Source organism: Protopterus annectens, chromosome 8.part1, assembly GCF_019279795.1.
Source record: "Protopterus annectens isolate FY-2018-M chromosome 8.part1, PAN1.0, whole genome shotgun sequence".
NCBI lineage: Eukaryota > Metazoa > Chordata > Ceratodontiformes > Protopteridae > Protopterus > Protopterus annectens.
Window position 1 is genome coordinate 527027077 of NC_056742.1, and position 21296 is coordinate 527048372.

The following is a 21296-nucleotide window of genomic DNA, read 5'->3' on the forward strand; positions in this document are numbered from 1 at the left end:
AAGTAGCCCCAGAAACACAATCCTGAATATGGACAATGCTACTGCCTACACTACTTAGGCAGAAAACACTACAGAAGTTTTTTTCACAGCAGAAAAACAGCAGTGAGCCTTTAAATGAAGGCATTAAACAGATAAAGGAGCAATGAGACTCTTGAGAATGCTTTTAACTGCAAACAAATCAGTTATATGATATACTACTTGGCAGGAAACCAGAACAAACAAACAGATGTTTAACAAATGGAGAAAATTTCCAGTTAACACCTCACACACAGTGAAACTAGCTAGAAAAGATTTACAGTGTAACAGTAAAAACTTTATTTATCAGGCCCTGTGAGGCAGACAATTTTAGTACAACCGTGCAGATTAGTTTATAGCTATAAAATACAGTAAAAATTATGCAGCAGATAATAAAAGTGCTATAAATATCCTAGGATAAGCAATAACTAGTAAAAATAAGCAAGAAAAAAAAAAAACAGGATACTTAATGTTATATAACACAGATCAGAGTTTTGCTCAGTGCCCCTCCTCCGATTAGCTCTGTGTGAAATGTCCAAATCTTTAACCTACAAACACACTTACTTTTATATTTGCCAGGACTGAGATTAGAACCCCTACCTAAATAGCTATTTATACTATAGTGTTATGCAGTTGTCACATGTGCCACAGAGCTTTACGTGCATATATACAAGTTTGGACGCATGCACTCCAGAGGGCCATTTTGTAAGAGCAGTCACAGTGATAACATGCATGAATACAGTTGCTAGTTGTATACAAGTTAAGCCAGCAACCTTGAATAATAATGTGCTTGTGTATAATAAATCTGCTTGAACAGAACCCACGAAGACTCTTCTATTGTTTCTAGAATGTGACAGTGACATGGTGTCAGAACCGGGATGGAAGAGAATAAAATCCGGAGTCATGAGGTGCAGAGACAACGGTGAAGGTAAAGCTAAGAGAAACGAGCACAAAATGAGCCAGAAAAGAATTGAAGGTAATGAGAAGTAATACGAACTGTTTTACTTGACAGAAAAAAAAAAGTGGGCAGTACAAGGGCACAAACCACATTATTAAGCAAGCAGAAGGCACAAAAAGTTTAACTAAAAGGAAATGTTTAAAATAAATGTATTTGATGATTAACTGTAAAGCTAAATGAGCATGTTTAAAGGTAAAACGAGCACATATACAGCAAAACGAGTGTGTTTCAAACAAAACCGGGCATGTTTAGAGTAAAATGAGTACAAGAAAAGTACACTGGGCATAAAAAGGGCTTAAATGAGCAAAACAAATATAATAGGGGCAAAAGGGGCACATTAAACAGAAATAAAGCAAGTGTGTTTTGTGCTATGTTTTGGCATAACTATGACTTCATATTGTATAAAGGGCATAACTAAACTTATTCAAAATATCTCAAAGTGTGTAAAAGTGCTTACAGTGTATGCTTATTACTGTGTATGTATTTTAAAGAGTTTACTATGAGCAAAGTAAAACTGTTTCATGAAATATGGTCAAAGTATAGCCATTTCAAACAGTTTCTTGTGCTGGGTATGCCTATTCACAAACTGCCGCCATTACAGTGTGTTTCTTGCACTGTAGAGAATTGCCTAGCAAGGTATCACTATTTTGGGGACATTTCAGCATGCTGTATGCAGTTATTCACAAAGTGCAATTACTTCAAAAAGTTATTGAGTTTAAGGCAAAGAGATGTCCAATTTATTCACATGGTGCAGTTATTTGATACGTTTCTTACACTGATCATTTCATGCAAAACGACATTACAAAAGTTTACAGTGCCCGAGAGTTATTCATTCGTATTGTAAAGTTGTTCGAGATGTTTTTTAAATTATGATAAACGACTTTGGCAAAATGTTGATAAATTATGCAAAATCCAGTTATTCAGAGGTACTACAAGATGGTCTATTAGCATTATTTTGAAAAGCCCAAAAGGTATAAATTCAGAAGTACAAAGGCAATGGATAAAGTTAAAAATATTGGCATAGGTTTCTGGCATATGTGCATATGTATATATTTGTGCTTACTTCTAAAACCTTTCATTGGCACGTGTTAATATGGCAGACGGCTTTCAAAGACCCCTACCACTTGTATTTGATCAGAATATTGCACAGAATTGGAGAATATTTGAGCAAGAGTACACTATTTTTATATGAGCAGCTTATGCAGATAGAGATGCATGCACCAGGGCATTCATTTTGTTAAACCTAGCTGGGTCAGAGGTCATAGAAAGAGAACATTAATGTGCATGCACCTCCAGTATATGTGGGAGAAGGTGAAACTCATCAGCTGAATCAAGGGAAAATAAGAGTGTTTGAAGCACAAATTCAAAGAAATGTGTAACCCCTCAGACAAATATTACACTAGAGAGGCATTTATTTTACACGAAAGATCAGAAACCAGGGGAAACATTTGCAGATTATATAACTGACCTGATAAACAGAGCTAAAACGTGTCGGTTTGGTGACAGAGGACAGGCTTGTATGTGGTATTAACAGTGATGCTGTGAGAAAGATTTTGCTTTGTGACATTGATTTAACATTAAGCAAGGGCATAGAGATTTGTCAAATCCATGAGGTAACAGAAAAACACACAAGTATGCTTGCGAGTGATAAGAGCATGGTTTCAGTTGGCTCTAGAGTGAATGTAGGCAGTATGCAACATGTGGTAAACAGAAGTAGGCCCAAGCACATGGCAGCTACAGGGTTTCCAAAGAAGTATGGCAGCTTTCCAGCAAATTCTTAAAAGGGAGCAAGTTCCAGTTCAATGCAGTACAAGCATGAATCAGCAAAACCCAAGTCTAACTTTACTGTTAGCTGTTGCAATTGTGGTACAAATCATGAGTCTAAAAAAGAGACGTGCTTAGCATTTTGGTCAGCAATGTCATAAGTGTAAAAAATGGAACCATTTCCAAAACGTTTGTAAATTGAGTAAGCCTCACACAGTTGTAAAGAAAGGTCACACAAAGAAGCAAGTTGATCAAGTACAGCCGAAGCAGTCAGCTTTCTACGTTGATGGTGTATCTATGCTTGATGAAAGAGTTGATGCAGTGAATTTATTAACAAGCAGTGAAGTATTTTGTACTGTCCAGATTAATGGAAAATCCACAGAGCTTAAAGCAGACACTGGTTCAAAGTGTAATGTTATATCAGCAGATACATTTGCTAAACTGAGAACTGATGAATGACTCAATGTAGCCAGTCGGGCGAGACTTGTTGCTTATGGAGGTGAAGAAATGCAAACCAAAGGTTCAGTAATACTTCCCAGTTATTTGTCTGAGAATTGTTACAACTTATTGTTCTATGTAGTACGAAGACCAGTACAATCTATGTTGGGACTCAAAGACAGTTTGAGAATGAACCTGCTTTCATTTGCTAAAGTAGTTCATCATGTAAGTGCATCTCCTAGTTCTAATTTTTCAGAAGCCATTTTCTCAGAATATGCTGATGTTTTCGATGACAAGTTAGGCAAACTTCCAGTTGTGTATTCCATGAAGTTAGACCCAGAGATCACTCCAGTATGTAGGATAAAGTTAAAGCTCAGGTGGATAAAATGGTGCAGCAAAGTGTGCTTTGTCCAGCCAGAGAACCAACTGAATAGGTATCGTCTATGGTAGCAGCTCACAAAAAAGGCTCAGATTAAATCAAAATATGTACTGACCCAAGAGATCTGAACAAAGCACTGAAGACACCGTATCATCCGATGCATACAGTCGAAGAAGTTGCAGCTCTAATACTGAATGCCCCTGTTTTCTCTGTCTTGGATGCAAAGAGTTCATTTTGGCAAGTGATGCTTGATCGCATATCTTCATTTCTAACTACTTTTTGGTACTCCATTTGGCAGATACAGATTCCTAAGGATGCCATTTGGAATAAATTCTGCAAGTGAAGGCTTACAGCATGCAATGGAGCAAATTTTTGTGGGTTATCCTTGTACCACGATAGTAGAGGATTTACTGGTTGGAGGCAATGGTGAAGCAGAGCATGACAGAAACCTCAAGGAAGTTCTAGACAGAGCATGTGAAGTAAACTTGAAGATCAATTCTCTGAAGTGTAAATTCAGACTTCCAGAAGTTACGTACGTTGGTCATTTGTTCACAAGTGCAGGCTTGAGACCTGACCAAGCAAACCACTGTTCTTGAAATGTCAGCACCAGATAATAAACAAGCTCCACAATGTTTTCTAGGCATGGTCAACTATTTAGGCAAGTTCATACCAGACTTCAGTTAGTTGACAACACCTTTAAGAGAGCCTAACATGCAAAAATGTTGCATGGTCATGGTTAGAACAGCACCAGAAGGCATTTGAAGACCTTAAGAAGAAAATTGCTACCCCACCTACATTAAGGTACTATGACATGAAAAAAACAGTCACTCTTTCCTGTGATGTTTCAAAATTTTGTATTGGCGCAGTCCTACTTCAAGAGGGCAGAGCAGTAGCCTATGCATCTAGAACACTTACCCAAACCGAAATGCAGTATGCTAAGATTGAGAAAGAGCTTTTGGCAACAGTATTTACATGTTCAAAGTTTCATGATTATATTTATGGTCGCGCTATACAGATTGAAATTGACCACCAACCTCTAGCTACTATTTTGAAGAAGTCTATGTATTTTGCTCCAGCGAAATTACAGAGAATGACGCTTAAATTGCAAAAGTACAATTTCAAATTGGTCTACACAAAAGGCAAATTGCTTTATCTGGCAGATATCTTATCCAAATTGCCCAGAAATACTACAGAACAACTAGATGCAGAGAATTTTGACTTTGATGTCAGTGTGTAATTTTCCCATCACTAGACTTGATGAGTTAAAAGATTACATTCAGAGTGATTCAATTTTACAGAAGCTCAATCAATGCTGGATGGCCGTCTAAGCAATCTAGTGTACCACCTGAAGTGCAAATCTACTTTCCCTACAGTGAGGAATTGTTGAGGGAAGATGGCATTATTTTCAAAGGTCCTAAAATTGTTGTTCCTGCTTCCTTACAACAACAATATATCCAGATTTTGCATCGTAGGCACCCAGGATCCACATCCACTAAGAGAAGAGCCAGAGAATTGGTGTTCTGACCTTCATTACCAAAAGGCATTGATAAAGTACTTTCTTCTTGTTCAGTGTGCAATAGTACGAGACCGCATTTGCAAAAAGAACCACTTCAGTTAAGTCCAGTTCCTGAACTACCTTGGTCAATTGTTGCAAATTATATCTTTGAGTGGAACAATCAACACTATTTGGTTTTGGTAGACTCTTATTCGGATTGGTTTGAAACTGATCTACCTAACCTAACATCCACTGGTGTTATTAGTAAGTTAAAACGTTATTTCTCAGTTCATGGGAGTCCACATAAAGTTCTTTCTGTTAATGGTACTCAATTTACCAGTCAGTTGTTTCACAAATTTGCAAAAGAATGGGACTCTGTACATGTCACTAGTAGTCCTGAATATCTCAGTCCGGTGGTCTAGCAGAACTTGCAGTACAGAATGCAACGCAATTACCTGAAAGGTCAAAGAGTGACAATACCGGTGTGTTCTTAAATTTACTTAATCTCAGAAACGTACCCCGTGACGATATTCTTGGCTCAACTGCTCAAAGACTACTTTCTAGGCAAACTAGTACATCTCAAGTCATTCTCTCCATCATGGACTAGGAGTCATAATGGTACTGGAGTGACTTGAGTGCATAGATGTTTTTTCGGATCCTGGAACCTGACTGTGACCTTCTCCTTGTCCAGTCTGGTAAGGGGGACATCTGTGTGTCTCACTAGGGAGTTGCCTATGACCAAGACATTTGATGTATTTTGCTTTAGGGGCTTATTTGTTGAGACGCGTGCGTGCACGCGTGTGTGTGTGTGTGCTGATATGTGTAGTGGTTTCTTTTTGCTTAGTGGTGAGTGTGGGTGGTTTGCATTTGGGAGGTCTCTGTTCTTTTGGTAGGCTTTTAGTGAGTACCTCCATGTATAGGGGTTTACTTGTTGTGACTTTATTTTTGTGTGAGAGGTGAGGTTTGTGTATGAGGTGAAGCATGTGTGCTGAAAACTTGTTTGATATCTTTTGTTTTTACATGAGAGAATCAACTCTAATTCCACAATGTATTTGCATCTCTCACATAGCGTGTTAGTTTGCTTTAGGAGTAAATGGTTGCCAGTATACATGAAGCAATTGCTACACTGCTTCAAGATGCCTGCATCAATCAAGCTGGCAGGACAATGATGGGAAACTGCCCATTCACTGTGGCAAGATTTTTTCTGAATGTGGCATTTGGGAAGGAAGTGGGCTAGCTGGACTTAGGACTTTGGCTTAACTTAATGGGCTAGTTTGACTTGGAGCAGCAAAGGTAGTGGGTGTACATCAGGTTGTGGATGGTAAGCGTGAGAATGCTGCTTAGAGTGCAACTGGGTTATCCTTTGCTCAGTGAGGAAGCTTGGCAGGTTCTATTGGAAGGTCTCTAGGGAAAAATAATGTTCCCAAGTGTTAGCATCTGTACAGGGAACTGCTAAATCCTGTTGCGCTATGCGCAGCAATCAGCAAATGCAAGGCTTATATAAAGGTGAATTTAAAGAGCTTTTAACACAACTACCAATGGGAAAGCACCAAACTGAGCCCTTCTACAGCAAAAATCAACTCAGATGGGTCCAGATCCACACACTTTACCACAAGGGTCCAGGGAGGCCCGTCACAAGGGTGCAGGGAGGCCCTCAGTGTAAGATGGCTGGAATAAGAGCACAGTAATAACAAACAGTCTAGATTCAGGAGGTCTGAATCTAGCCTGTGCTATATAAGGCACTGAAACACAATTTCAAAGTGCAGAGTAAAAAGCAGTCACAAATAGCAAAACTGGAGCAGTTAAAATATACTTATATTTCATTTTTTTAAGTGGATGCCTAGGATTTGAATGCAGATGCACTTCAGATCTCTGACTAAAGTTGCCAAATGTTGAGCAGCTCTGGTAAACTGAGCGCAAACCTGCGCAAATGCGAGGCTTATACACAGGCCAATTTAAACTGTTTTAACACAGGTACCAATAGGAAAGCCCCAAACTGAGCCCTTCTCCAGCAATCTCCAACTCAGATGGGTCCTGAGCTATACACGTCTGACACAAGGGGGCAGGAAGGCCCTCTAAATGTAACATGGCTGGTTTAAGAACACAGTGATACCAGTCTAGATTCAGCAGGTTTGAATCTAGCCTATGCTATGCAAGGTAAGGAAAAACAATTTCTAGATGGGAAGGAGTAGCAGAGTGTCACTTAAAGGTCAACATGACAGTGTTTATTAGTATACTATTAGATGACCTGCAGGGGCACCACCCTCTACACAAACTGGCAGCTCTTCGAGCAGCTGTGAAAAGTGGGAGACTATGGAGAGCACTTCCTATAAAGGATTTTAAGCTAGAGAGGTTTGCTTATATGCAAGCGCTGGAAACAAGTGCAGGCTGAAAAACAGTGATACGTTCAACAAAATCAATAAATACAGCACAGAAGTGCTAAATAGCCCTGAAACAGTTAAAGCAAGTGCAAAAAAAAAAAAAAAAAAAAGTATATCAGCTTTGTAGGTCCACATGGTTTTAGAAGCAGTTCAAGTTTTGTAGTCACAGGTGTCCAAGACAGGCAAAATGAAGCTCTGAATAAATGAACACAATCTCACAAAAATGCAATTCTTTTATACCAGTTGGATGAAAGACTTTTACAGAGTTAAACCATCAGGCCAATCAGATAAAAACACAATAAGCTTTCAACCAGTAGTTCCCAACTTGGATGGGATGAATTCAGTTATCTGCTCCCACTAGACTGTGAAAGAACCCCCTTAATGTAAAATGAATTGGCTTTGAACTCAAGTGCAGTAGCAAATGCTTTACAACAGAAGTCAGAATTCTTGCAATATCAGGAAACCTTGGAAATATGTTCACTAACCCTGAGAAATTTTCACAACATACAAAAACCTTGCAAAACTTAGAAATATTTTGTTAGACTCAGAAGAACTTTGGCAAACTCAGAACAGCTTTTGCAGTATCAAAGGAGGTTAGGAAATATCAGAATACTGTTAAAACAACCTAAGCGTGGTACAGTAACAAAGCAATAGAGTTTCTTTAATAAGTGTGGGCTGAAAAACAGTGGTAAACTGAACAAAATCAGTGCTTGTTGTGTGGATGTCGGGAGGGAGTTGGTGAGAATGTTAAAAAGTAGGGAATCAAGTATAAAGCCTTGTGGCAGACCGGTGGTGACTGGGAGGTGTGTATGTGTGTATATATATATATATATATATATATATATATATATATATATATATATATATATATATATATATATATATATGGGTCTACCTGATAAGACCTAAAGCTCAAAAGGCCGACAATGAAATCACCAACACCACAAGAACGAAAGTGCAAAAACTCGAAAGTTGACATACCCGACAAAGCACAATCCCGACAGTTAACAAAACATGCCCCCAACTACTTGAATAACCAGCACAGAAAGAATACAAGCAGATTAGTAACTGCCATAGGGTTCCTATCCCATAATCGAACTTCCAGACGTTCGAACACCAGAAGTTCGAAATGTGACAACATCGAAACATCAGAACAGAGAATTTTTTCCCATGGAAAAAATTTGCTGTTCCGAAAAACACACACACAACACAAGCACACCAAAAACCTTATAAACCTACACTAAACCTTACATACACAACTATCTATGCACTAACCTTAACCCAAACCCTAACCCTAATGTCTGTCACTATCGCACACTTACCTTACCTGCACCCTAACCCTAAAGTCCGTTGCTACTGCACACTAACACAGTCGTGCTCAAATGCAAGCACACATGTTTCGCATGTCGGTGTTTTCGGTGTCGGAATTTCAACTTGTCGGGTATTTGCTTTGTCGGTCTTCTGGTGTTGGTTATCTCGTTGCTGTTTTGGCTTGTCAGTCTCATCAGGTAGACCCTATATAGATATATATATATATATATATATATATATATATATATATATCGAGAGAGAGAGAGAGAGAGAGAAACTGGAGTGCTATTTTACTCATACCTACTGGAGAGGTAGCTTTTGAACCATAGGGGGTGGGCTGAGATAGACCAATTGAGGACATTTGAAGAAGTTGTCTACTGCAACAAACTGGGGTGAAGGCTTTAGACAAGTCCAGAAATAAGGAGCAGATTAATTTGCCACTGACACTATCTATATTGGTTAGAAGTGCAGTGTGAGGACTACGAGAAGGATAGAAGTCATGTTGTGTGTGGGATAGGATCTGCTTCTGCAGGAGATAGTTTACCAATTGTTTCTGATTACATTTTTCATGTACTTTGGAGAGGGAAGATGAGACTGCTACAGGCATAAAGTTAGTGATGTCTGTTGAATTTCCTCCTTTGTGTAAAGGGATAATGTGTGGATTTTTTCCATTGAGAAGGAAGTCTTTCCATCCTCTGGTTAATTACTCTAGAACGTTTAGCCAGTGGAAAGCACTTAAGAAGATGTAGAACAGGTTTTCTTTCATTTACTGAAAGCAGAAACCAGGAAGCTACGGAGACCAAGTAACTGGCATATACAGTGTTCAGCTTGTATACATGTTACTGTGCTGCACGGCTCTTCATGTGCAGCTTGTATACATGTTACTGTGCTGCAAGGCTCTTCATGTACAGCTTGTACATGTTAGTGTGCTGCAAGGCTCTTCAGGTTCAACTTGAACACGTTACTGTGTTGCAAGGCTCTTCAGGTTTAGCTTGAACACGTTACTGTGCTGCAAGGCTCTTCATGTTCAGCTTGTACACGTTACTGTGCTGCAAGGCTCTTCATGTTCAGCTTGTATACATGTTACTGTGCTGCAAGGCTCTTCATGTTCAGCTTGTATACATGTTACTGTGCTGCACGGCTCTTCATGTGCAGCTTGTATACATGTTACTGTGCTCCACGGCTCTTCATGTGCAGCTTGTATACATGTTACTGTGCTGCAAGGCTCTTCATGTTCAGCTTGTATACATGTTACCGTGCTGCAAGGCTCTTCATGTTCCACATGTACACGTTACTGTGCTGCAAGGCATCAGCTTCAGGGATGGATGTAGTGACCAGAAATTTTAAAAGAAAGAAAAGAGAAAACCCTACTAAACAGAAATATTACATAGAGGCAATAAAGTTAATACTTATTCCTAGAGATGGAGGAAGAATCAGTGTGAGTCAGAGCAAGGGAATATGGGGTATTGTAACAGTAGAGAGATGGTAAGGATGTTTATGAATGCCAGTTTTAGCAGGAGTTATGCAGTGTACAGAGCTGTATATAGAAAAGTATCAGAACATAGCATTACACTGAAAAGCATAATCTAAAATCAACACTTAGAAAACATTTCTTGGATTAACCAGTATGTTAAAAGAGTGGCTGAAACACTTTCACAGCAGCTATACTATTCATAGGTTCATAGGTATGTACTAGGCTATTGGTCCTAGGGCCTATATAAGCCTAGCCAAAGGTACCCTGGCTTTCGCCACCCAAGAAAATTATTTTTCTGTGCCACTGTCGAGCAGAGCCACAGAAGTGATCCCCGGGGTGAATTTCATATCTCCCATCCAATCATCAAGATTTTTCTTGAAGAGTGCTAATGAGGAGCTTTGTTTGATATAGATAGTTAGTTTGTTCCAGAGTATGGGAAGTCTCTGGGACAGGAATCTATCCCTCCAGCATGTTCTGTTTATTGTGGTGAGGAGGTTTAGGTCCCTACAGGGTGCAGCTTGTAGGGATTGGAGCATGCCTAAAAGCTCTGGGTTTGACATAGCTTTGTGTGTTAGGCAGAGATCGCCTCTGAGTAGGCGATATGCAACGGAGTAAAGCTGCAGTTTTTTGAGATGGTCTGCATAGGGCATACTAAGTATTCTGATAAACAGATGTTGCAATTGGTAGTAAGTCTTATTATCTGTGACCACAATACACAGCCATCCTGGAAACAGCTGGATATAGAACTATAATGCTCAGTGACTATGATATCTGCCCTTTTACTTGCACTATTTCACAAAGAATTACTAGATTCTCCACTTCTAACACAAAGGCTGTAGATGGTTGGCGCCTTTCAGCATAATTGTTGGCTTTAGTATTATTGTAAAATGTGTGCAAGTACTGTGGTGTACAGGGGTAAAGCCCAGACTGTAGTGGAGGTGCCCAGGCTCAATTAGCAGTACAGGGATAAAGCCCGGACTATGATGGAGGTGCCTAGGCTCGATTAACGGCTCGGGTTTCTTAGGTACTGGTGGGGAAAGATGGACATGCCCATCCTGAGGGGAGGAGGGAAGGCCATGTGGGTGGAACACACAAAGTGATTAGATTTCCCTGGAAAAGGCCAGGGAAACAATTGTAATGTGTTTCTTGACAGTGGGTGGGGGGGGGTGGCTTGCCAATGTCATCTCCTTGCAGAAGTATGGAGTGGATCAGCCTGGCATGTTAAACATTCATAGCAGCAGTATGACAAGAACTCAGGAGTTTTGATCTCCTTGCCGGCCTCAACCCTTACAAGAGCAAGTTCCAGGTAGGCAGACCTGACAATTGAGGAGAGGCACTGGAGTCCACTGATGGTAATCAGACTCAGAAACTTCAACATGAAAGCAACATAGGGAAAATTGTCTGTAAAAGAACACTGTAAAATATGCTGTAAGTTCTGCTTGATGTGTTGCTGACAATGGGTGTAGGAAAGTATTGTGGATAAAAGGGTGTTATTACATTGACACAATGACAAAGCATGCTATTAAGGCAGGGGACCCTGTGGATGTAATAATATTGCTGAGGTACCACTGTTGACATATGACAGTGATAAAACTTAATTGAAGTCACACAATACTTTGTAGAGTGTCTCACTGGTGTAATATCAATGCACTGTTCAATGCTGAAATCTGCAAACCCTCAAAGATATCATGACATATGTTTCACCTTTATCATTTCCCATAGACTTTCAATTACTCTTTCCTTTGTACAGAAATGCAGTGTATATGCTAGTTTTGCATCAGTAGTTTGTAATGCTACATGAAAATAATTTCTAAATAATTACTTCACCTTTCCACACTGTTCTGTGCGTGTCACCATGTCCATGGCTGTGCTCCTCAGTAAGAGGGTAAGTTCTCCTCCTTTATAAATCCACATCTTGTTCTACACTAACAAGACCTTAAAAATGGCTCTAACCAGCAACACTTAAGTCCCACTCATTACAATGCATTAAAGAAGCAGATGAAATGCTTTGCAGTTTGAAATGCATCAGATAACAATACTTACAGTGTCATATTCCGGCTGGGGAAGATACTGTTTCCGAGACCATTCCAATAAGCACATTTTAGGAGTAATCTGTGGTGGATACTCTCGTCTGCACAAAGCACAAATAGAAACAACGATAAACCTTCAAAACAACCAGGAGACCACAAACCTCAAACAGCTGTTGAAAGTTGCACACTGTTGACAGATAAACATTCATTTCCAAGAGAAAGAAAGTCAGACATCATTATTTCTAGCTCTGGGTTGTATTCTTTTTACATTTTCATACATTCAGTACAAAAACAGACTCTTAAAACAAACTATTTCTCGTTTGTTCACTGTTTATCTGATACACTACTGTATCCCTTTAAGAGCACAAGCAGTACTTGCATACTAAATATTATCAGAAGAAGCCACAGTGGAAGTCTGGTATGTGGTCACCAAGTTAACCATCATAGCCTGTGCAGACAAACTCAGAGTGGTGAAGTTGACATGTGATAGCATGCCACATGCTGCAGAGAAACTGCCGTACATATGCCAAAAACTGCGCCATGAAGGTGCTATGGCACAACACGCACAACAGCCATCCTCAATGTCATAGTTTTGGCACATTTACCACCACCAGTTGTGATGTGTGTCATACAAACTGCACATATCACGCTCAGTGAGCTGAATTCAGTCACGTTTGATGCTATGACTAGGCAGGTATCCACACATCAGGCTTCACCCTACAACACAGTATCGCCTGCAAGGACTGACAGCAAGTGAAATGCTACCACAGGTAAATCATCGGTATAGTGTAACAACCTAGAGACACAAGTCTGATTCAGTACATGAATGGAATACATATTTTTGAATCCATAAAATATCTACTACGGAACCAAGAACTTTGCTCCAATACTTCATTTAAATGCAATGCTGAATTGCCAAAACTCATTATGAAGCCTACAGTATTTATATGCGATTGATTTTCTCACTGCCAGATGACTACGTCAAGCATTTTTCACATATAACCTCTTGAGAAACTAAGACAAAGTGGTAAAATGCGAAAAAAGTTATTAGGTCAGTGAGAATGAAGTGCAAAATCTAAAAGTGAAACCTCACCCCACCCCTGAAAAAAAGCAACAAAAGTTTCATTACAAATGCAGAGGGATATACAGTTTGCAACATAAAATCTTCAAAGGGAGTGAACAGTTTGCAACATAAAATCTTCAAAAGGAGTGAACAAGTAGGCGGTGATACTTTCCTTCAAAATCTGGAAATGATATAAACACTGAATAAAGTAACACTATACATAAGTAAAGCCACTTCTTACCGGTGCATGAGAGTATAAACATAAACGTCACCAGACCAAAAAAACGGAACCATTTCCTATTCAAAATGTCAAGGAAGAAATGCTTCAGACAGGAATGGAGTAGTGAAATAAAGGACAGTTTACCAAACCCGATGAGTTCAAATTACAGGAATTAATTAAAAGATAACCCAATGTAGTAAATAAGAATGCCAAGAACCAATACGTACTTGGAAGGCTACCCGACCCATTAACATCAGGTAGCTGAAGGCAACCTGTTTCAAGCCTTATGAGGGTGGGTGGGAGGTACGGGCGATAATCAGCAACCTGCAGTATAAATTATATTAGAAAATAACGTCTGTATCTACAGCAAATCTACAGATAATGTTAGTGGTTGTAGATTATTATGGAGAGTTGTTTTAGTGACAACTAGGATTTACAGTATTCGGCCGAATACGAATAGTTGTTACCAACTATTTGGCCGAATGCGAATAGTTGTTTTAGTCAAGTCATGAGGTAAACTAAGCACTAAACAAAATAGTTAAACATCAAGTCAAGTTTTGCAAACTGTTCTGTGGTGTGTTCTGCTGTCTGTGCACTACAACGAGGGCTAAAAGTTAAGAAATTGTAGATAGAATTAACTCACCAAAACCAAAAAACAAATATAAACTAAAAAAAACACAACACAGCCATGACCGAATATCTGTCAAAGCTTTTTACTGATGTTACCAAATAGCTGTCAAACTTTTCACTGATGTACATTTAACTCAAGAATACTGCATTAGCTTTCAAAAATACCAATTGTTCCATGTTGTCAACATTAAGACAGTTTCTTGTTTCACTGAAGGTACCACTAGCTGTACTAAAAAGATGTTCACTTGGCACGCTTGTAGGTGTTGCAGAAAGGTAGCGCTTAGCCGTATGACAGTGTTGAAAATGTGGGTATGTTCATTTTCCACCAATTCAGTGGGTCAGTGTCTCTCAGAACACAGGGTTCTGTCAGAAAGTAGTTCAGTTCTGTTTCTATGGAGACAGAATTATCACTGTTCAGTGCCCAAACAGGCTGCAACTGATCCCAAGATTACCAAAAGGCTGCTGTCATTGTCTTTTTTGTTGGTGGTTGTTCATTCACTTCAGTCACCTCAGAAACAATTTCAGATGGCTGATTTGCAGGCATAGATGACGTTGGCTGACACAGTAATGTCGCAGTGACAGTGTCTGTTTTGGCTTTTACCTGCTGCACAGGTGTCATGAAATGCAGCTTGAAGTGTGGATCCAAGCCGGGGAAAACTGTGTAAATGCCATTTTCATACAAGTCAGAAAATCTCCTTGTTAAGGATGTTATCAGTTCGCTGACTGTCTTTTTGATTCCATTATCAGCTACGTCTTTCTGCAGATACAACAAGACAGCCTGAACAGCTGGTAGGATCATTGAAAAACAGGAATTGTTGCAGATTATTTCATGCGTTAGTTGCTCAAACCGCCGAAGAATTGTAACAATTCTTGCTGCTAAAGCTCAATGGCTTGTCATCAGGGGCATCGCCTTGCTGGATTTGTCGTCACATTCAGCAATGTACACAGACACAGCTCTCTTTTGCTCCGTCTGATACTTTGAATTCCACCTGGTGACAATGTCCTGATGAAGCTGATGTTTTGGTACACAGAGTTCTTTCTGGATGGCGTGAAGGCATGAGGTAGTGCTTGAAGAGTTTTGAAAATGTCCCACAACCTTCTGTGACAGTGTTATCAAGTCAGCAACAGATGGCTGTGTCAGAACTGCATCATTCAGAGCCAGCTGCAGAGTGGGGGTAAAACAACTGACACTGGGCAAATCCGCATCTCATAACGCTTTGACCATGTTGGCACCTCCATCATATAAGACCAAGTGGACGTGTTCTTTGTCAATATTCCAGCAATTCATCATGTCAAGTAGAGCATCAGCTAGTTGAGACCCAGTGTGCTGTCCATCGAATTTTTGATAATGAAGGACGGCAGATCTGTGTGCAAATGTGTCACCAATCCAATGTACAATTAAGCTCATGAAAGATTCTGTTGTTGTCTGTGCCATCCATGTGTTTGTGTTTAGAAAGAGAAATCATGCTTCTCTGATAGCAGTCTGGACATGGCCCCACACTGTTTTGTACATCTCTGGTATGACTCTGATAGCAGTCTGGACAAGGCCCCAAAATGTGTTGCGCATCTCTGGTATGATTTTTACAGTGAAGTATTTGAGGGTTGATAGCACGTATCTAGGCTCAAGTACACCAATCAATTTGTTAAAGCCTCTATCATCAACAATTGAGTACGGCTGGATGTCAATGGCAATCATTTTTGCGATGGCACGATGTATTTTGTTCGCCTCAGGGCTATGAATGGACCATGTTTTTTTCTTGCCAATCATCTTGCTTAGTGTTTGTTGAACCTTGCCAGTCTGATGAGTGTCAGACGTCCCACTTGCTGTTGCTGCTTTCTCCTTGTTAACGACTTCTTTGTATTCCTCAGGACAGTTATAGGACAAATGATTATTTAATTGAGATGTTGTAAATGATTTTGCTGATCCACCTCTGTGAGAGATGACTGCTTTGCACAACTGGCACATTGCTTTCGTTTTGTCACCACATATCATGAAATAATTCCAAATTGAACTTCGCTTATAAATCGCGGAACTACCTAAATGTAATCTTCACTTACAGTTATAACATGATCATACAAAAATAGGCTACAAAGTAACAGTGTCAGTAATACGCTGATGACTGTCCTGTATGCCAGTAAGCTCAGTGGCACAACCACGGCTTAGCATGCACAGGCATAAAAGATCTAACATGATGCCAGCCACCTTCCTTCAATACATTCCATCACAGCTTTTTTTTTTCACAGCATTCCATTGATTCCATGTTAAAGTAGGCAAAATCTTACTGGTACAACTAGGTTACGGACAGCCCACCAGTTGACAAGGACCATGCACAATGCCACTACAGCTACAGACTGGTTGCACCAGTTAGCTTACTCACGTACAGGACTGTAGATACGGACACATGACCACTATTCGTTTTCGGTCTGAGCACACTATTCGGCTGAATATGAATAGACTATTCAGCTTGCTATTCGGAACCAAAGCGAATACGAAGCAAATATTCAGTACAGCCCTAGTGACAACATCAAAAAATATTCTCATATATATTAAAAGGTAACAGTATATTTCAGCCAACAGCATCAATATATTGGGATGTCACCTGTTTCACATAACAATCCTTAAACAATGTTAGAGAGTCTTAGAGAAACAGTCAATTATGATTGTATGACTCAATAAAAATATGATTTAATGAAAGAAAAGAAAGAAAGACATCAAACAAAATGTAAAAACAAGGACAGAAACAAAATCTCTTGCAGAACTCCCCTTTTTGCCCCTGCTGACTATAATGTCTCCCCAGCTGGACTTGACCCTATTTGTTTCTCTATGGTAGGGAATCTATCAGTACCACGGAGGCAAGAGCCACCCATAGTGGCTGGCATTTAAGTGGCCATTATGATTACTTGTGTTCTTGGCCACATCCTGGCTGTAAGAACGTTTACTGTGGTCCTAACCCAAACCCTGGAGAAGGTGTGTGAACATTTGCTCCAGCAAACTTGAAAGGCTAGTGTCCACTGATAGCTTGGTAAGCATAATGTCTGCCTCCAGGTTGTATCTTCTGCATCTTAACCCCTCCTCCAAGGGGACAGGTGCATGCTTTGGCAGGCTCTGCCCCCATCCACACCCATCCACCAACAGGGTGGGCACAACAACTCTCTCTTGCCAGCTTTGTTAGTCACCCAAACCACAAAATGAACCTGGGGTACCTGGGCAACACTCAAGTCTTTGCCCCTCTACCTTTCCTTATAACATTTCATCAAGTATCAGGGAACTGTCACTATCACTCATTCACACCATCTGGGGACAGCAAGGGTATCTCTTTCTATCTGCTCTCACATTAAACATGTATAATACTTCAAGATTTTGATCTTTTATATTGTGGTCATATTTAATACAGTCAATGACCACATCATCATGAGCTACAGAACACTTTCAATGTCAACTGAGCACCACATCAGGTTCTCATATGGGCTGGATTCCAGGACTATCAATCTAAATATCTTAATTCTGGGATATTTCGGTTACTTACTCATCAACTAAAAGTTTTATAAAACCAGCAAAAAATATGCCCAGTGTGTCCAAGAGTTTGATAGTACAAACTCTCTGGATCAAGCTGTTAGCATTTTTTTCCAGAAGAAATAATATACTTGATTTTGCCTTTTTAAATATGGACTGCTACACATCAAGGGATGTCATACACTACTTCATCAAATTTGACACCCAGCTGTCAACTTTTCACTCAAAATTAGCACCAGCTATCCAAACTTTCAACTAAGGTCAAAGACTACTGCAAAATCAACCTCAGATCCCTGTCTGAAGGCCTTAAGAAATTCAAATTCAGTGTCTAGATTTAATCCCACAATTTTTCTGCTGTCAAGTTGTCCCTGAAATGGGACACTTGTGTCTAGTGGGCTTAGCTGGTTCATAGGTGTGTACTAGGCTAATGGCCCTGGAGCCTTTACAAGCCTTCCCCAAAGGATTACCTGCCATTGTGCCACCCAACCTTAGTTCCCAGTGCCTCTGTCGAGTAGAGCCACTGGAATGATCCCCGGGGTGAAATTTCTATTTCCCATCCACTCATCAAGATTTCTCTCTTTTTTTTTTAATATTTTTATTCATTTCCAAAAACAAGAAAACATGAATGCAGGTTATTTATGACAATGAAGTATTTACAAATTATTTAAAAAGGTAGGCTAAAACCTCTAAACAGATATCAAACATTAAAACCAAAATAAAGTATTTACAAGGGTGTCTATTGTTGACATATAACTGACTTTCTATACAATTGTTTCCTGATTATAATCTGCTACAGTCATTATTCTCCAGTATTTCAGTTACTTTTTGCCATGCTATGTATAATGATGTAGTTCTTTCAGTTCTTCCTTTAATAGTGTTCATTTCCAATTGCGATACTGCTGACACCATATTCATGAATTGCTTAAAAGTTGGAGAAGCTTTGGATTTCCAGTTTGATGTAATGTTCTTCCTTGCAATAGCTAGGAGAGTCCATAAGATTACATATTTTGTTCTTGGCACACAGTCAGGTACAGGTACATTAAATAAAATAATAGATTTGGAAATCTGGAATTTATCATTGAATACCATTTGCAGAAAATAATGTATTTTATCCCAATATGGTTTAATCAAATGGCATTCGTAGAACATATGTTGCCAGTCTGCTTTTATTGATAAATCACATCTCCAGCAGCCAATATTTTTCTTAAACATAAGTTCCATTTTATGAGGGGTTACATAAGATCTGTGTATGAATTGCCATGTAAAAAGTCTCCAATATAATGAAAGTGATGTCTGCTTTGGAGAGAGAGGAATTAGTTTTTTATCTCTGTCATTTGGCACATGTCCATTAACTGATCTATAATAATTCCATATTTTGTCATTATTATGCATTTTTATTTTTTGTTTGTTTTATAAATAGATGATAAGTATCCCTTTCCAGTAATGGGTTGATTCGTTAGTAATATTATATGTTCTATAAGGTTAGGAACATTTTGTCTTATTGATGGTTGCATTGTTTCTTGTTTGCTTAATATATACTGTCTTAATTCTTGTACATGTAACCACAAACTATCTTCCATATTTAATTTCTGTTTAATCTTGTCTATTGTCAGAGGTTTTCCAGAGTTTAGCAATTGATGCCAATATATTAATCCCTTTTCTTTAAGCATGTTGACTACTTCCATATTAAATGTTATTATATTACCTTCTGTGTATGCTACTGGATATAAAAGAAATTACCATGATTTAATATCAGGATTGCTATTAATAAGATTTTGGAAAATTTTTAATGTACAAGTAATGTATTTGGAACTTATATTTTTATTCTTATGTATCATCATATATTCCTTCATCAGCCATAGAAAATTGTTTGGTATGAAATCTGTATACTTATTTGCTACTACAAATCCTGATTTTAACCAGATTCTCTCATGAACTAGCTTCCATTTTGATGTATATTTTGTATTTAGCCATAATGATATTGTTTTAATAATGGATGAATGCAAATATATTTCTATGTCTGGTAAACCTATGCCACCTATATCCCAATCATCTAGATGATACTTCATAGCTATCCTTGTTTTTTTGGATACCATAGGAATCTTACCATTAAATCATTTAATTGTTTTAGGTGCGATTTAGCTGGTGGCAAAGAACAAGCTTGTATGACATAAAGAATTTTTGGAAATATGATCATTTTAATTATATAAAGCCTTTCTTCCACTGAAAAGAAGAATTTATTCCATCTTTGTATTAGATTTTTAATATTATTTAAGGTCTCTTTATAATTTGTTTCAATTGTAATATCTAGGTTGTTAGTTATTATAATTCCCAAGTATTTAATTGTATTATCGGTAGAGATATATTTATGGTATTTTTTATTTAGATCTTTTTTATTAGTATTTATAAGCAATACATTTGTTTTGTTCTCATTAAATTTAAGACTTGAAAAATTTTGAAAGTTTTGAATTGAGTCCCATAATGCTTTTAAACTGCTATTATTATTTTTTAAGGTAATTAAAATATCATCAGCAAAAAGTTGAATTTTAAGCTCTAGGCTGTTGTCTAGTTGTATTCCTTCAATATTTTTATCCATACGTATATTATTTGCTAAGGGTTCAATGACTAACGCAAACAATAACGGAGAAAGAGGACAGCCTTGTTTTGTGCCCTTAGTTATTTTAATAGATTTAGACAGACAAGATCCCAGTTTTATATAAGCCAATGATTTTTCATATAATGATTTTATTAACAAAGTGAAGTTGTTTGAGAAGCCATATTCTTCTAAAACTAACCACAGATAATCCCAGTTCACTGAATCAAATGCGCTATTTATGTCTAAGCTAATAACATTCATTTTGTTTTTGTGACATTTATATAATCAATTAAGGAAAGAATTCTTTTAATGTTGTCATAAGTGTTCCTATCTTTTATAAAACCTGTTTGATCCTCCTCTATCAAAAGTGGTAGTAATTGTTTTATTCGAGCAGCATGTACTGCCATAAAAATTTTATAATCTATATTAAGAAGTGAAATGGGTCTGTATGATGAACATTCACTGGGATCTTTATTTTGTTTCAGAATTGGTGATATTAATGTGTACTTCCAAGAAGGAGGAATGTCTTTACCATTTTTAACTGATGTAAAGACATTCAATAACAACAGCAAAGCCTCATTTGATAGTAATTTAAACATTTCTGGGGTGATATTATCTATACCTGGAGCTTTGTTTAATTTTAGCTTATTTACTTCAGCTTTAAGTTCTATCATTGTTATTTGTTTATCTATTAGTTGTACCTGCTCCCCTAATAACCTAACTTTAACATTGTTTTTGAGAAAAGCTTTCAATGCTGAATGTGTTTCTGTTTTCTCATTTTGATTATTAAGTTTATGAAAAAATAGCCTAAAAGCTTCTAGTATTCCTTCTAAATCAGATACTTTCTTTTTGGTTTCTATATTATGTATTTCCTTGATTTGATTTGTTTTAATAATCTTTTTAGTCCTATTTGCTATTCTTCATTGGTTTTTAGGGTTCATTGAATAGTAACATAGTTTAATTTTTTCTAAGTTGATCATTGTTTTGTGGTGTAGCGTTTCTGAGTATTTTTTATTAGTATCTTCTAG

General features: G+C 38.2%; 1 protein-coding gene across 3 annotated transcripts in view; it reads right to left on the reverse strand.

Annotated features, from left to right (window-relative positions):
• The window catches only part of DUS2 (dihydrouridine synthase 2), a 1571638-nt gene that overhangs the window by 74040 nt on the left and 1476302 nt on the right, over window positions 1-21296 (reverse strand). For 2 of the 3 annotated variants that reach the window (XM_044082046.1, XM_044082048.1), the window contains one exon: window positions 12259-12379. In XM_044082046.1, the coding sequence (XP_043937981.1) occupies window positions 12259-12379 (121 nt within the window). The remainder of the gene's footprint in view (window positions 1-12258; window positions 12380-21296) is intronic. The other variant, XM_044082049.1, reaches the window with a different exon arrangement.